This window comes from Rhamphochromis sp. 'chilingali' (genome assembly GCF_963969265.1).
Source record: "Rhamphochromis sp. 'chilingali' genome assembly, chromosome: 15".
Taxonomy (NCBI): Eukaryota; Metazoa; Chordata; class Actinopteri; order Cichliformes; family Cichlidae; genus Rhamphochromis; species Rhamphochromis sp. 'chilingali'.
The window spans coordinates 29262895-29280944 of record NC_137942.1 but is presented as its reverse complement, the minus strand read 5'-3'; the positions used below and the strand labels follow the sequence as shown (position 1 = coordinate 29280944).

The 18050-nt window shown below is 40.7% G+C and overlaps 2 protein-coding genes across 13 annotated transcripts in view; one reads left to right on the top strand and one right to left on the bottom strand.

The window, feature by feature from the left end:
• Positions 1-5053: 5053 nt before the first annotated feature.
• On the top strand, positions 5054-7286 carry LOC308411515 (UDP-sugar transporter protein SLC35A5-like). The gene is made up of 3 exons (XM_080905442.1): positions 5054-5383; positions 5528-5796; positions 6422-7286. Exons 2-3 carry the CDS (start codon positions 5575-5577, stop codon positions 6488-6490), a joined length of 291 nt encoding a protein of 96 aa, XP_080761568.1. The 5' UTR covers positions 5054-5383; positions 5528-5574; the 3' UTR covers positions 6491-7286.
• Positions 7287-7937: 651 nt separating this feature from the next.
• The window catches only part of LOC308411495 (uncharacterized protein), a 45558-nt gene continuing 35445 nt past the window's right edge, over positions 7938-18050 (bottom strand). For 6 of the 12 annotated variants that reach the window (XM_080905397.1, XM_080905389.1, XM_080905400.1 and 3 more), the window contains 16 exons: positions 16760-16929; positions 16421-16675; positions 16231-16318; positions 15942-16147; positions 15706-15831; positions 15513-15617; positions 15242-15400; positions 15032-15157; positions 14316-14530; positions 14074-14167; positions 13008-13715; positions 12856-12907; positions 9328-9480; positions 9075-9173; positions 8882-8983; positions 7938-8698 (listed from right to left, as the gene is read on the bottom strand). In XM_080905397.1, the coding sequence (XP_080761523.1) occupies positions 8376-8698; positions 8882-8983; positions 9075-9173; positions 9328-9480; positions 12856-12907; positions 13008-13715; positions 14074-14167; positions 14316-14530; positions 15032-15157; positions 15242-15400; positions 15513-15617; positions 15706-15831; positions 15942-16147; positions 16231-16318; positions 16421-16675; positions 16760-16929 (2981 nt within the window). In that variant the 3' untranslated portion in view covers positions 7938-8375. The remainder of the gene's footprint in view (positions 8699-8881; positions 8984-9074; positions 9174-9327; positions 9481-12855; positions 12908-13007; positions 13716-14073; positions 14168-14315; positions 14531-15031; positions 15158-15241; positions 15401-15512; positions 15618-15705; positions 15832-15941; positions 16148-16230; positions 16319-16420; positions 16676-16759; positions 16930-18050) is intronic. The other 6 variants (XM_080905390.1, XM_080905391.1, XM_080905394.1 and 3 more) reach the window with 5 other exon arrangements.

Below are 18050 nucleotides of genomic sequence, written 5' to 3'. Positions count from 1 at the left end.
AGCAGTAAATACTATTTATTCAATGTTGTTGTGCAGCACGCAGGACAGACAGCGCACAATGTGCTTTGAAGTAGCAGCCAAGAAAGGTGTAATTTAAGTCTACGAGCAGTGAACACCCGTGTGCACACCTGTGTGGATCAGCGCGCTTGTATTCAAATGGTTTCCACATGTAATGGTCTGCAAGAGGATGTAGAGAGCCATAGCCCAGTCCCCCAGGGCATGAAGCAGGCATGGAGGAGATCCAGATGGAGGAGATCCAGGCCCCAGACATCCAGAGGCCCCAGAGTGCGAGAGCCCAAGGAGGACCACTGGAGGGGCATCCGTGCCACACTCATGGGAAGGGCTGAGGATCCCCAGACGAAGCGTCACCCAGTAGCCACCGAGCAGAAGCTAGAGGGGGCTGCACCGGCGTGCCCGCCGGCTCTGCCAGCAGCCAGCTGTGCCAGAGTGAACTGAGCTGCAGGCCCAGAGGCCGGAGGCCCGAGGGCCCCCCGCACCCCGGAGGAGGCCTGACCAAGCAACAGGCGCCAGGCCCCGCCAGGTAGCCACCGGGAGTGAGCCGGTACATACCTGAGCGCCCAGCCCCGGACACCAAGAACCACCAATGCACCGACCCCTGAGGGCATCAGTCACCGACAGGGAGTGTGGTGAGGGGAGATAGGCCTTGGAGGACCTGGGAGTTCCCAGAGAGGTGGAGTCTAAGACCCGACCTGACATATAGACACAGACAAACAGGCACACACAGACACAAACATGCATTCCCACCCTCATGCACACATATACAAACACTCAGCACTCACCCAACGTAAGGATTGACATAAATGGACATGTACACACAATCACACTCCCCAAACATACTCTATACCCCGGGTCCAGGTACCCTCGCCCCCAGAGGGGGAAACAGAACCCAGACCCAAGAGATGTTACCCTTCCCCCCGGGGTGGAGGCAAGCAGATCGTCCCAGGCTCCGCAGCAGTAGGGAGGCCAATCGGACAGCCAACATCTCCTCCCAGCCCCCCCGCCCCGATGGTTAGCAGAGAACGGGGATGTGTGAAGACCCCATACCTCCCTCCTCCCGCTCATGTGTAGTGTTGCTGCGTGTTGTTCTAAAGTGCATTTAAAACAAGGGAGAGCATGGTGCTGCTGCCAGAGAGCAGCAGGTGTTAGCACGGCCCCTCCCTGCCTGCCCTCTCTTTTTGAATGTTTCATGCCTGTTTCACCTTCAAACACACATACACTGTGTGTACACAGGGGCATTAAATAGGGGTTTATATTTAAGCCAAAGCAAATTTTTACAACCTTGCAATGATAAAAAATATTTTTAGCTTACTGTTGATCTGTGAAGCATTAACAGATTATCTATCATTTGTCCTAGCTTATAAAGCTCTCATGAAATATAACTTCCTAGAAAGTAACCTCAGTTTTATCTGAAATAAGAAGCAGAAAGTTAGCGGCCATCCAGGTCTTTATGTCTTTAAGACATTCCTGCAGTTTGGTGTGTATTATCTGGCTTCATGGACAGATAGAGCTGGGTGTCATCTGCATAGCAGTGAAAATTTATGCTATGTCTTCTAATGATGCTGCCTAAGGGAAGCATGTATAATGTAAACAGAATTGGTCCTAGCACTGAACCCTGTGGAACTCCATAATTAACCTCAGTGTGTGAAGAGGACTCACCATTTACATGCACAAATTAATTAATTATCGGAAATAATTAATTACATAAATATTTACAACAAATGTAATTAATTAATTAATTATTGACACATTTAATTATTTATTTATTTATTTCACATTTTAATTAATTATTGCCACATTTAAATAATTATTTAATTGTGTATTTAATTAATTCATTTTGGCACAGTTGACTCCTTCAGGTCTCACCATGAAATAATTTTATCTGTCAACCTCACCCATCAAACTCAGGAGGCGGGGTTAACACTGATCGAGTCAAAACCATTGCTTTGGCCTGGTGGCCATTGTTTTTAGCACACAACTGTTAGGATGCCTGGGTCGTCGACCCAGGGTTTTTGAGTTTATAATATTATGTATACTTTCTAGTTTTTGGTTTCTTTGAGTTCTGTCTTATGGCTTATGTCTCTGTCTTCTTTAGTTGCTCTGTCTCCCCTATCACCTGCATCGCCTTGTCTAGTTCGCGTCTATGTGTATCTTAAGTTCCTATATCCCCGTGTTCAGTCAGTGTTTGTGTCTGCCCTGTTCCCACGTCTCTGTTCCCTTTGTAGTGCCTGCTTATGAGCCTGTGTCTTTGTTCAGTCTGTGTTATGCGTTTCCTGTTTTACTTTGAAGGTCTGTGTCTTATCTCAGTGTGTTCAGTTTACGCTTCTTTGGTCTCGTCAGTTCTGATTTGCCCCAGCTGTGTTTCCCTCCTGTTACTCATTTCCTGATTGCTCCCTCTGTGTATTTAAGCCCTGTGTTTCTCTGTGTCCGTGTCGCAATCTACTGTTTATTTTGCTGTGTGTTTTGCCTGTCCACCGGTGTTAGTTTATTTTTGACATTTTCCAGTTATGCCATGTTTGCGTTCAGCATTAAAGCTGTTTTTGTTTAAGTTCTGTCTCCGGAGTCTGTGTCACGGTCTGGCTGGGGCAGACCGTATGTGTTGCAGAGGAGGACTCAAACACAGACCAAAACGTGGTGTGGATTAACAAAACAAGCCGTTTATTGAGACTAGAAATGAGGGTACAAAATAACAGGGCATCGGTAAAAACTAAACAATAACCTAAACTGGGTGAACTAATAACAAAACATGAAAAACCTTAACCATAGTGAACTGACATGGGTACCTGGAGCTGAGACATGGATGAGCAGACGACCTGACCCTGGCATGCAGAAAACAAAGGGCTTAAATACATACATGAGGTGATCAGGGGAAGTGGAGACACATGGGGGAAACAGCTGACAGACATGAACCTAATGACAGGACCAGGAGAGGAAAGCTAAATACAATAAACAAAGAACACATGACATTGTCAGAATAAAACAGGAAATACTAAAACTAAAACATGACAACACAACTTAACAGACCTAATATGTGATGAATAAATACAAAACCCCAAAACATAGAAAACCCAGGAACAATAACTGCCTAAACTAAAGGCAGATAGGAAATAACACAAACTAAATCACATAACAAAATGAGACAAATACAAACATGAACTCAGAGCGCTGGGTCAGAGACCCAGCCTGTGACAGTCTGCACCTTGGGTCCTATTCCTGTCTGCACACAGCCACACCTAACAACAACAACCAGCATGTGGAAACTCACAGAACTGAACTTTGAAAAACCCTGTTTGTGTGCCACCAAATACCGTTTTAATATTTTTTTTAGCGAGAATGTAGTGATTTAATCTTCATATGTCTGGTCGGTTTGTCAAGATACAGCCTCTTTGCAAAAGTGCTTCGATGATTTTGGAGATGTCTGCCCAGGATAGACCCGTTTGCCTCGCAAGCAATCAAGTTGTTATTACCACTGACAAAGCGCAGGCCCCGGTACACAGCTGTAATAACCCCCGCTGACACTGACTTCTTTTACTGAGGTTATATTTATCGGGGTTTTATTTCCTGATGTTCAGTCGCCAATTCTGAATTATAACTAACATTAAAAACATGTTTAAGGAGGAGAGAGAGCAAATAAATTTGATTAACAGCTGATCTTTGGGTTTTTGTTCAGTAATCAGCGTGACCTGCGTATAAACGTATAAATGAGATAATGTTGGTGTTTCCGTCATGTAGTAACTGCTGGCTTTAACTGTACAAAGGTTGTTCGACACTATGAAACACATACAGACTTCATGATGTTCGGCTAATATTTTTATTGTGAATAGTAATCATGAGGGTAAACGGACCTGTACACCACGGAGCGAGGTCAGCATATCCACGATATCTTCAGCTCTGAGTTAACAGTTTCCCAGCTGACTAGTCTAACTGACATCTACGAATATGTCACGGGTCATATCAATATGATTTTACAGAAGATCATCCTTATTACTGCCAACTATTCCAGAGACGTGAAAATCTACAGCATAAAGAACAAAAAAATATAGCAGTCTAACGCAACACTGTAACAGAGATGAACCGTCAGTTTGTCGCAGATCAAAGTGGAATGAAAGTGATTGGTTGAACAGGTGTTCGTGATCTGTGTTTTCTGCATTTTCATCAGCGTAAGAGACTCAGCAGCAGATTAGAATAACAGTTACACATTTAATAAATCACCAAATGAATACACGCAAGAAACGAGCAAACCTGTTCCGACAATTTGAGTTTGTGTTCCCTCAGCTGCAGACTCGCTGCTGTTTAAATGTTTGAGAGGAAGATTAGATATAAAGCAAACGTCAAACATAGACTCAGTCTGCGTTCACATTTGATATGAGGCCAGGACGGATAATGGCTGTGTCCTGTTTGAAGATCATATATGTAAAATTGTTGTCTGACCTTCGTCGAGCCAGCCGCTCAGAGTCCGTGGTTACCATGGTTACTGTATAAGCACCTATAATGTAAACAGCTGACACAGGGGAAACCTACCGGGAGCATGGGTGTTTATGGTTTTCATTGCAAAAGAACCGTCTGTCTATGTTTCAGTGCCCTGGTCTGCCACAGTTTCCACCAGCCCCACTCCAGTCTCAGCAGTTTAGTGACCTGACTGTTCCATTTTTAACTTTTGGTGTTTCTGCCTATCACAAGATTGATAACTTCAGTCAGCACTGTAGTGCATCATTCTCACATCAGAGGGACATTTGAATACTGTTTTATACAGCATATGACTGGAAGATGAATATCAAGCAGGCATAAGTGTGATGTTGATTGAACTGAGATCTCCTACTGTCATTTCTGTTGCTGGAGATGTCCACTCTAATTTAATTTAATTTAATTAGTTTGCTGCTTTGAATTATATGCAAACATGTCCATGTGGATTATATAAGTTTCTTGAGGAAGAGAAAATATGTTCATCAAAAGAAGACAGTTGAGGTACTCGGGGCATCTAACCAGGATTCCTCCTGGACTCCTTGGTAGGTGAGATGTTTTTGGCCATGTCCTACTGGGAGGAGGTCTCAGCGGGCTTGGGGAATACTGTGTCCTCCAGGATGAGCTGGAAGGCATGGCTGGGTTGAAGGAAGTCTGTCAAATTGATAAGCAGAGGAAGTGGTGCAGCACCTGGTTCTGTTTGTAGAAGCTCAGATGTAGGGGCAGCCAATCAGATGAAAGCTGGCGTAAATAGAGGAGGGGTTGGGGTGGGGGCTCCAAAAGACTGTAGCATGCAAAACCACTACTTTGTACAATTTCTGTCGTCTACAGACAAAATCATCTTAACTTGTGATCTTGTAAGCTGCTGGTACTTGAGTTGTTTTATGCCTTTGAACAGAGCCTGGTGGGTATTTGGTCCTGCTTCTGGCATCAGTGCTAAGTTACACTAATCCAGCTGCTGGGTGTAATTTGTTATTAACCGGACTAGTTCATTTATCTATCTCTAGTATGCATTTGAAGAACTCATAATCTTCTGTGTTCTCCCTAGCTGCCCTGGGCTTATCCGTGGCCTTCATCTTAAAATTCAGAGACAACATGTTCCATGTGCTGACTGGCCAGTTCACTACTGTTCTGGTCACAGGCCTCTCCCTCTTCCTCTTTGACTTCCACCCTTCGCTGGACTTCTTCCTCCAGGCACCCACGGTCCTGCTGGCCATCTTTATCTACAATGCCAGCTGGCCCAAGGACCTGGAATATAGCCTGCAGCGGGAGAAACTACGGGTCATCAACGGGGAGGTGTTTGAGAGGTCAAGAGGGGTAGGAGACAAACCACAAATCCTCAGTAGTCACGCACACAAGCCCACACACTCCTTTTCCTCACACAACTTCGCTCACCTAACCCCGATGTATATCCACTTCCTCTACTCCCGCCCACATACCAAGTGCTCTGCAGGAAACTTGGCTCTTGTGTTTCTCTGTAATGTCATTTCTTGAGTGCAAGAGGAAACCTGATTCCCAGCTATGAAAATAGCATCCAGGCTCATGCTGGAGCCTTACGTCATAGAATTCCTTTAGTAGTCAAGTGTTTTTTGATGGAAGAAGCTATTTAACAATACAGTAGTCTGTGGGGATACTATCCTGGAATTCTTTTCATCCCCAGCGTCCTGTTCTGTATTGAAGAAACCCTGTAAATCAGGTGAAATGCCAGGTTTCAGGTGTTTGTTTCTTTGCTAGAGCACTAACAAAAATACCCTCTCCATTGGCAGCCGTGGCTTTAAAATGCACGGTACTTCCCCGGTGTTTTTCGGGGAGTAAATACTGCCCTCCACTTTCTGAAAACAGAAAAAAGATGTGCACAGTGCCTCAATGTCTGCAGATTTGTCCACTGGATTTGATCACTTGTTCATTCATTCTGATGCCTTGTCTCTTTTTTGTGTTGCAGGACAGTGAGGAGCTCGAGCTCCTGACAAAGGTAAATGCAGACAGTGTTTCTGATGAAGAGTCCTTGTAGTAATGACAGAGCTCACTCCCAAGTATCCAGAGGATACTCTGCATCTTTCCTGCTGCTGATATCGAACTGGACAATTGACTGGATGGAACATGGTCACAGATTGTCTGTGAAAGCATTTATTTGAACAGTGATAAGCAGGTAAACGGTGAAAGATACTGTTGATAGATTATATGATAGACTCCTAGTATTAAAAACAAAGTGTTTAATAACAGAATTAGCGAAATGTGTATATTTTGGAAACGTGCCTGTCTGTGGATGACTGCTGTCATTCATATGGGGGAAAGTACCAGCAACGCTGTTTGTTGGAAAATAAGTGATACTTTTGGATTCATTATGGATTCCTTTTATGGACAGTGTATTTCTTTACATGATTCCTGTTGTACATGCTGCTATTTGACTGCTTGCTGGTGCTGGACGTCTAAGGACCAGAAACTGCAGTTTCAGGATTGTTTTGATAATAGATTTGTTTGAAATTGTGGTGATTTTGAATCTTTATCCACACTATGATGAATTCAGTTTGTATTGTACTGTGGAAGAGGCAGTTTATTTTTTTATTTGTTTATTTTCTGAGCCAGAATAAGTGGTATTGACATAATTGCCACTAATGCCTGACTTTCTGTCAGCACCACAAACTCCCTGCCTCTCTTACTTGGGGCTTGAATATTTTCTTGTTAAACTGTAAAATAACATTGTCTAAAGATTGTTGTTTGTGCCATTAAAATCCTCACGTGTGAATGCATTTTCTTGTAAAATAAATGGCAAGTTGTTTTACTTCTGTGCAAGTAATGCAATTTAATACAATCGCTGATGTCTTGTCATAAATTTGTGCATTTATTTAAATACTGAGGTTTTCTGGAGGAAGACCTAAAGGGTACTAGCTGCTCTAACTCCATGTTTTTCTTCTATTACTTTGCACATGCTTGATAGCTGTTTTAGCTCCCTATCAGTTCCTTTAAGCCAACTCTTAGATATTTTACCCACCTGCTGAATAACAGTGTTCCACACCCACTAACATTATACAGATCCAAGAGAAAGGAGACTGTAACGCAGTCTGAGGTCTAAGCTTTAAATGAACAAGACTCACTTGTACATACACTTTGGCCATGTTTAATACAAACTCTGTCTCTTGCTCTATGGCAGCTGAGAGATGCTCCAGCCTCCCCATGCCCTTAATTGGATAAGTGGAAGAAAATGGGTAGGTGGATTCCAGCCCTTCTTACTCGCAAAGTGTTTTTACAACTGTGATTGCATTGAGGGGACAGTAAGTTGAGAAGGTCTGAAACTACTGTAGATATTACAAGTACGGCAGGTTGTTTCAATCATTACATGACCACTAAAATATACTTGGAAATATTTTTCCAGTTTTGCCACTAGGGGGAGGTGTTGCTCAAAAGATTGTTGCAGCGCATTGGCACTGAAAGTGAGACAAATAATTTAAAGGACCTGGTAGTAAACAAATGTTTATTTTCATATAGCCATATAGAAACAAAGAATAAATAGAAACAATGTATAGCAACAGAAACTTTACAAAAGAGAAATAATGTGATGCTTTTAATAATATTATTGGTAACTGCACTTCAAATGCAACAGATGTCCAATAAATATGTTCTATTATCTACAAAATCAACGTGTGTGCTGAAACTATGCAAGTCTGACCTAAAAAAGCCAGTTAGAGATGACAGACGATGCAATAATGTTTTAAGTTGAAACAAACAAAAAAAACCAAACAAAAAAAAACAGCAAAAACTAAAGTATGCAATCCATTTCTGAAAGCATTTTTCTTCCCTTCACTAAGTGATGGGAAAGACACAAAAAGGTTTTGGGCCAAAGGAAGCACCAAGGACCAGCTGCAGGCCAGTGTGCATCATTGGAAAGCACACACCTGTTAGTAACCATACCCCTGGTGATAGCCATCCTGATAACCGTGTTCGTATCCATGATGATGGTAACCATAGCCACCATATTCGTCTTCAGGGCAGCGCATGCCAAGGCACTGCTGGATGGCCATCTCCTGTCTGCGGAGCTGCATAGAGTCTACCAGGTCATAGATAATGGCCATGGACCACATGGGTGAGGGGTACCAGCACTTAACATTGCCGTCCTTCCCCACCAGCAGCATGGAGAAGTATTCTGGGCTGATTTGGAAGTAGTTTCTCATGTCCTTCACGAGGGTAGCTGAGAGCCCTTCACGCTCCACGGTAGCACTCCCTGGATGGACCAGAGGATCAGGTTAGGAACAACCTATTAAAGAGTGAATTTCACAATAGATGTAGCACATCGACATTTTCCTCTTCCTCTAAACTTATCACACTGAACTCAGATACCAAAAAAGTAGAGACCTTAGCTTTCAGAAAATATATCTGTTCACTATTTTGTATTAAAAATTCTTACCATTGATAGGATAGAGCTCCAAGACTCCGCCCATATCTGGCAACTCTGTGCCAACCAGCTTCAGAATGGCGATGTACCTCAGGCCTGTGTAACCATGGCAACCTTTTTTTGAAAAGACATCAGAATGAGGCAAACAATTTTTAGACAACAGCATGACTTCAAATGAGAACAGCAGTATGCTATCAAAGTTTACCTTGGACTATGACCCTGACTGACATGACCAGACAAAAGTGCAGTTTAAGAGCCTCAGCAAGCAGATTTACAGATGCTGGGAGGAAGTCATACTTGTTTTCTGCAAACAGAACAAAATGTGAAGACACGTACTGAGCAAGCTGCCAACACATCACTGTAATGCACGCCAGAAAAATTAACACTGTTTTTTAAATCTTTTTATCCAGATGTGGAAAAAAAAAGTTGTGTGCATGTGTTTACTGTCAGGTAATCACCGGCACTGGCAGACATTTTCAGAAGTAGGATGCGGCTGGTCCCCAGTGTTACAAAGCCTAGCCCGAGAGCAAGAATGTAGGCTGATGAGCCGGAGCACAGCCTGGGGCACAAGGGCACATGGCTGCGACTGGAAATGGATCCAGCCAAACCTGCTGGAATACATACAAACATGCACGCACACATGTTTATCAGACTTCCCCTTTACATTATGATTATTATACTGCCAAAGAATTTTTTAAAACTGTTGTGTGTGTCTCAGAAAGGTTTTAAAAAGACAACATTCATTCATTCATTTGTTCATTTTCAGGCACAACAAATACCTATATTGAACATAAAATACACAAAACAAAAAACAAAAATTGCCTGAAAAAGGAGTGGGACGAAGAAAACTTATTAAATCCCACCCCTATACTCACTCATCAACAAAAAACAAACAAACAATAAACTTCCCGCAGCTACGCCCATCATTGCATACAGACCCATCAACAGCCCCGGGCACATACAAGCATCTAAGCGGCAGCTCGCAAACAACAATTAGAGCCTTCATAACTGAATACAGAATATATAAATTATAAATTGCATTACCACAGGTAACAGGCAGTAATAACTACAAGTAACAAACACACATACATATACATACATATATATATATATCTACACACACAAGTACATATATGTACATACATATGCACACTTTTTTATTTTTATTTTTTGGAATCCATACCAGCAATGGTAAGAGGACAGACATTACAGAGCACACTAAAACCCATCATTGAGTATACTGTGACCAGACCAACTGTTTGTAGAGAAATTTAAATCTATGAATATTTTTGCATTGTTTCAATTGTAAACTCAGACTGTTCCAGATTTTCACACCACATACAGACACACAAAAGCCTTTATGGGTTGTTCGAGTTCTGGGTAATTTGAATTCTCCAAAGCCTCTCACATTATAAACCTTTTCTTGAATTTCAAATCTAGTTTGTAAATTTGCCGGTAAAAGTTTAGTAAAAGCTTTATACAAAATTATGGATGTATTGTAATTAACCAGATCCTGGAATTTAAGTAACTTTGCCTGAAGAAAGAATTTGTGAGTATGATCTAGATAACCAGCCTTGTGAATAATACGCAGTGCTCGTTTCTGTACTGCGACTAATGGATTAGTTGTATTTTTATATGTATTTCCCCACACTTCCACACAATATGTAAGATATGGAAGAACCAGGGTACAGTACAGAGTACGAAGTGCATCTTTATCAAGGAATTGTTTCACTTTGTTCAAAACTGCGAGGCTTCTAGAAATTTTGGTTTTTATGTGTCTGACGTGGGGTTTCCATGAAATTTTATTATCAATTACGACTCCCAAAAATTTGTTTTCACTCACATTATCAATTGGTACACCTTCAATGATAATTGGTAATTCTATATTATATTTTAAATTACCAAAAAACATTGCTTTAGTTTTATTTATATTTAATGATAATTTATTTATGTCCATCCATTTTTTTTTAATTAATTTTAGCTCCCTGTTTACGGTCATTACAAGATCAGTATAATTATCGCTACTGAAAAATATGTTGGTGTCATCTGCGAACAGTATGAGTTTAAGTACTTGAGAAACATCAAAAATATCATTTATGTATACATTGAAAAGTTTTGACATTGACAGGATGTAAGTGTGAACTAAAACTTGCAGAAATAATGATCAAATACAAGACACTAAAAACAACACTGCGGGTTAATTTGGTTAAAAGAATATCATTCTAATTATGCTGTGTGAGCCGTTTCGAGATATGTGGTGGCTTTTCCATTAATGGCTCATCTGTGAAACAGCTTATGAGGAGAAACAACTCAGTATAATGCAATACAAAGATGACCGTGTCATTGAGACTATATACCCCTTATCTTGTATATCAATATTCAGTAAGATGACCTTTATATTCCAAGAAATCTATGTATCAGGCAAGCTTTCAGGTCAATTCTTTAAGTAATCCAAGAGTTTTATGTGGATGTTGGCTGTTTTTGTTTATTCTCTGTCAAACTATGACTCAATAAGCACTGTTGCAACAGGGCTCACAGGGATTTTCAGTCTGGTTATTGTGTCATTTGGCATACCATAACATTTTCTTCCAATTTCTCTTCCTTAAGAGTAATTTTTTGACAGCCACCCTCACACTGACACCATTTCTGATGTGGCTTCAGTAAGCAGTATATGGATCAACTGCAAGCCCAGATGCATCTCTCAGGTCCTGTGTCAGGTCTTTGCTGCATTTTTTCACCCTGATTTTTCACACTTCAAAAGCTTCAGGAGCTTTTTGCTCAGTGCAGCATCAGCACCACGGAAATACACGGATACATCCGTAGACTCGAGACAGAATTCACAATGCGTTTTTGGGACTTTCAGGTGTATGGACCAATGTTTTATTTTCTGATCAAACCAGAACACTTTAATGAGCAGCTAGATTTGTCTCGCATTATCTGGCTGAGTTAATGCCAGTTAACATCGAAGCAGCTGGAATCCATAGCTGTGCGTGTTCATGGAGCTGCATTTTCACCTGCTGGACATCACTACCTGACAAGTTTAACTTTCTTCAGAACATTGCAGGGGCCTTATTGCCAGTATTTGTCTCTACATATCTGTGTGAGCATGTGTATCTCTTTATTAACAAACATGCCATATTGGCCCAGTTTATTTTTCTTATCATTGTTGTGAGGAGACCATAAATAGCATTTGTATTTTCTGTTGTACAGTTCATTTGCTGTTATGGATAAAAAGTGTCTTTTTTTGTTTCAAAATAGCTGATAACTATTCACTGATAGCTGCCAACATCTGAGAATAAATATAATTCTATAAAGTTGCTCTATATAGTGTGTAACTGTTAACATAGAGCATTATTAAATTTTTTGCTAATGCAATCATATGGCACATTGACTTCTGAGGAAATTTTAGACGGCACTCGTCATCAGAAAGGTTGCCTACCCCTAGCCTAGAGGAACTGACTCTTCATAAATGAATCGAGTAGGGATCGCTATCCCAGGATGGTCAGTCATACGATGCAAGATTCTCTCAAGCACAGCGCATCAACAGGACTGAACTGCCAGCCATGCAGGAGGAAGATGCAGCAGATCCTCTCTGATCACAGCCACCCCAGCCACAGACCGGCAGGTGGTTCAGGAACATTCAGGGATAGTTTCTACCCACAAGCTATCAGACTTCTGAACTGCAGACATTCGGCACACACTCACTACAACTACTGGACTCTACAAACTGTCACTATAAACCAATTTAAATCCTTACTGCACAAGTTTTTGCACAACTGTAAATTCCAAACAAATTCTCTTAATATTAATACTTTAGTATTTTGTTATTTATTATTATTATTAATAAATAAATTTTCTTCTTTAATATAACTGCTCACTTCTATATGTTCATGTAAAGCTGTGGCTACAATGTTTATCTGTACATGACAATAAAACATGAAACTTGAAATTTTACAGTAGTAAGTTTGATAAGATATATTATTTACCGTAGTGAGGGGCTTTGCTGGGTGAAAACCGTTTACGTCTGCTATATTTAACCTGAAATAAAAAGGAACATTAAGCAGATTTGTTTATCAAAAGCAAATGAAAGAATGTTTCACAATGAGGTGTACAATCACAGGAGGTAAACAATACTCACATTTGCACGCTTGGTTGAAGAGTGTATCTGCTTGAGCTCATGATTACTTTCAAGTTCACACTCTAGCAACTGCTTCACCACCTGTAGCTCAGTGAACAGTATCTGACAGTGTTTGCAACCAGGAGCAGGTGTCCTCGGGAGAGGACGTCCCCTCCTTTGCTTTGCTGCATAGTAAGGTGCACTGCTTGGGATTAAAACATCAGGAGATACCCCTGTTGAATGACAAGTAACCTTGCTGCTGGAGATAGAAGGCTGCATAATTGGGATGGTGTGGTCACTGAGAGTGTCACTGGCAGAGAGAGGCTGTAGGTTTGGTCTGGTAGAGTCACCCAGAGCCTCGCTGTCAGAGGGAGGAGCAGGCCGATGGTTCAATGTAGCATGGTCACTGTGAGCCTCGCTGTCAGAGGGAGGAGCAGGCCGATGGTTCAATGTAGCATGGTCACTGGGAGCCTCGCTGTCAGAGGGAGGAGCAGGCCAGTGGATCAGTGTAGCATGGTCACTGTGAGCCTTGCTGGAAGAGGCTATAGCAGAAGCAACCTTTGACCCTTCCTCCAGTGCCCTAAAGATGCCCTCCTCAATTACAGCATCATCCACTTCATCCATGTGTGAGACCATTTGTGGTGTGGGATTTGATGCCCTCAGAAGTGCCAGTTCTTTAGCAACGTGTCTGTCCTTGGCCTTTTGCATGTAAAGTTTAATCATAGGTGTCTGAAAAAATTGGTATTAGATGTGATTAGGGTTAAATTTAAACAGTTTTCTGTGTAACCATATATCAAAACTGTCAGTATTTTACTTATTTGGGCATCCTTCACGTTTTTATCTATGCACACAACATGCTTTCTAGAGCTCGAGGAACATTATATAAATACAGCATACGGACAAAGAAAGAACCACCGTATTCTTCTATAGAAACTGGAAGACTTTCATTTCACCAGAGTAACAAATATGTAAAATGCAAGGTCCTAAATGTAAGTCCCTTTAACATAAACATCTGATTCCAGAGATCAAGGGCTGCCTCACCAACACACAAAAACCACACAGAGACACCACAAAGTCAATAACATACCTGTAATTTGTGGACCTTTTCCAGGTGCTTGTCAAGCCGTTTAAGATGTTTTGACTGACATAAGCGGACTGGACAGTCCAGATTTGTAGAAAAGCTGTAAAAATAGTAAAAAAAAATGCTGAGTAGGATGAAATAGAAATTGGATGTGTAAGATAATTGTATCAAATAAATGCAGTGCTTAGAAAAAATGTGTAGGGACAGTAAATATAAATTTATCTTTCAGAATTTATTAAGACACTTACTGCCGATGAGAAAATTGGCTCAAAAGAGTCAGCTCAGTTTTATTTACAACCTGCTCTGTGACTCTTAGGTGCTGAACAATATCAGCATATACATGTCCACATATGGGACACTTGTGTCCATTTCTGACACAGTGATGCCTTTGAGACTTTGAGGCGACAGCAACCTGTTGCCGTTCCTCTGTCCTCTGCGGCAACTCACTGCTCACGAACGCCCCCTGTACACAAAAAGAAGATGCATACAACTACTAAAAAAGTTTTATTTTTTGTCTTACTCTTACTTAATATTTACAAATGCCAATGAAAATAAATTATCTGCAGTACTGTTAGTAATTCTGACTACTTTTGATTTGACCTTTATATTTCTTTGAATATATATACTGTCTTTGAATTCATCTTGTGTACGAAACCCACTACTACTCCTCCTCATGACCTCACTAAAAATGGACTGGAGCTAACTCACCTCTTCCTTAAACTCATCTTTTCTCAATTGTCTTTAAATTTATCTGGTGGAGGTTTCCCATCATCACTCATTTCTAATCTTCTTCTAAATCTTCTCTTTAATTAATTATTGCCACATTTAATTAATTATTTAATGGTGTATTTAATTAATTCATTATGGCAGTCCTGGTGTTCCATACATATGAGCTGACCATGTGACGTAGAAGAATACAAAGACATATTTTGTTGAATGCATTGAAACTGAGAACAAATTTTACCTTTTCCATGGCCACTTTGTGAATCATTTGTCCCAAATGTTCTGCTTCATCCTTTGAATCGTCTTTAGATTCATCCTGTGTGGGTCTGCTATCATGTGTCCCATCCTCTTCAGATGCTGCCACCATCTGTTTTAAGAGAAGACAACAATATGTTTGGCTCATTTTTGATATATAGATTGTGGAAGCAGTGAAACTGAGGATGAATTTCACATCTCTTTGTGGCATAGGACACCCAGTTTTGTTTTTCATGGCTACCTTAGGAATCCTTTTACGTTCTTGTTCTTCCTCCTCTTCTGAATAGCCTTCAGATTCATCCTGTGTGGGTTTCCAGTCATCTGTCCCATCATCGTCAGATGAGCTAACAGACTGCTTTTAGAGCAGAAAAATATATATTTTACTCATTTTTCATGGATGTTTGGAAACAAAACACTTACATCTTTAACTGCAGGAGAAGAAACCCTGCTGGATTTTTCCTGCCCACCTTAGGAACCCATTCCCTCGCTTCATCCTCCTCCTCCTCTTCTGGATTGTCTTCTTGTGTGAGTTTCCCCACATCTGTCCTATCATTTTTGTAAAAGATGACCATCTGATTTTAGAAAAGTAAAAGTAAAAAGGTAAAAGATTAGTAATCAGTGAAAACACTAAAAACAAGCACAAGAACATACATTACATACTTTTCTCTTGCGCAACTGGTATGTCACTTTTTGTAGATGCTCCACCCCCTTTTTCAAATCCTGTTTAGTTTCTCTTATTGTGGCTCCGGCACTACCGGCACCCTCACCCTGACCTGGGCTCACCATCTGTTTATGGTACAAATTAAATATGTTTTGTTCATGATGGAGTAAATGATTATATATGAAAGAAGTGCAACCAATCAAAACTCTTACCAAGGGAATCAGGGCACACATACCTTGTTACTGCTACACTGGAACAGCGTTCTGTCTAAAAGCTCCTCTGTTCCTGATGACTGCTGCTCTTCCTTTTCAGATCCTTCACTGTCCTCGTCCTGCACAGATCCTCTGTCCTCTCTCCTTTTCCTTTTATTTGCTGCATATGTTGCAATTGCATTGGTGGTCAGTGCTCGGCTCTGGAGTGTGTCCTCTGCAGGGTCCTCAGCTGTGCAAAGCAATATTACTAAATATGAATAAATGTAAGTGTATAGATAAATATATGACTTCACTTTAGCTTATTTAAATAACCTTGATAAAATCTTTTGGCTGTGATGGCATCATGGCACATAAATGTTGCCACTCTGTCGTAAGATTTACGTCCCAACTGTCGCTTGGCCTGAAAGAATAATGTTTTAAAAAGAAACCACATGAATAAAACCCATGACACTTCAACCTACTTCATTGTGTGTCAAAAAATAAAAATGAAAGGTTTTCTCACGTAAGTGCTACAGGAGGAACGTAGCATGTTGAAGGTGGGGGCAATCCCCAGATTCATCATCTCCCAGGCTGCCTTGAAAAATACCGGTAGTCTATGAAGAACACCTCCACTAGAACTGTGGAAAAAAGTCGGTGCCTCCGAACCGCCTTCAACATACTCTCTGATATGATTGTAACGCTGCAACCAGGTATACTCATTCTTGTACAGGGGGACAGCTGCTTGCCCATGATATCTTTGAGTTTTGTGCTGTTTAACCTAATACATGAAAATACATTTTTATTCAGCTGAATAAAAAAAAATGTTTATGTATACTTAGATTTATATAGTTTTAGTACATACACGGATGATGCGAGCACCCTGCTTAGTTTTTTCTGCCATTTCAACCTCCTCAGTAGTCATGTTGATGATCACTCCCTTTCGGTGACCAGTTATGGCAATAATATATCCGCCCAACAGTCCAAAAAACAATTTCAATATTGTTCTGCTCTGGGGTTGCTTCTCGAGGTCATCTGTAAAAACACAAAGAGAACACTACATGTATTAATATGCTATGCTAACACATACACTGCATTTACATGCCCAGTCCCTTGTGCAGATTATAGAGGAACTTTACAAGCACCATGTCTCAAGGACCATGCAAGCACCACAAAGTATCAAACAAATTTTCCAGACCAACCATACAAAAAACCCAGTTTCCAATTACAAAACCCTGTAATGTGTCTTAAGATAGAATATAGAAAGAGATAAAAGTCTCACGCCCCTTGCCGCCTCTACAAATAGATAACAAATGCAAACGTGTTTGAGTAGTAGAAATGGCTGTTATAATGGCTGAGTGTGTGTGTGTGTGCGCGCGTCTGTGCGTCCAAAATATAACTCTAAATATTGAATGTAAATCTGTTCCAGATACCATAACTTGTAACTTGTTTTACTGAGGGTTAGTCATGCTCAGTTTCTGGCATGTTGAAAATAAATGAAACAAAGGAAAAAAAATGTGTATGTTAACCAGTGTAATGAATCTGAGAATACAGGGAGTGCAGAATTATTAGGCAAGTTGTATTTTTGAGGAATAATTTTATTATTGAACAACAACCATGTTCTCAATGAACCCAAAAAAACTCATTAATATCAAAGCTGAATGTTTTTGGAAGTAGTTTTTAGTTTTAGCTATTTTAGGGGGATATCTGTGTGTGCAGGTGACTATTACTGTGCATAATTATTAGGCAACTTAACAAAAAACAAATATATACCCATTTCAATTATTTATTTTTACCAGTGAAACCAATATAACATCTCCACATTCGCAAATATACATTTCTGACCTTCAAAAACAAAACAAAAACAAATCAGCGACCAATATAGCCACCTTTCTTTGCAAGGACACTCAAAAGCCTGCCATCCATGGATTCTGTCAGTGTTTTGATCTGTTCACCATCAACATTGCGTGCAGCAGCAACCACAGCCTCCCAGACATTGTTCAGAGAGGTGTACTGTTTTCCCTCCTTGTAAATCTCACATTTGATGATGGACCACAGGTTCTCAATGGGGTTCAGATCAGGTGAACAAGGAGGCAATGTCATAAGTTTTTCTTCTTTTATACCCTTTCTTGCCAGCCACGCTGTGGAGTACTTGG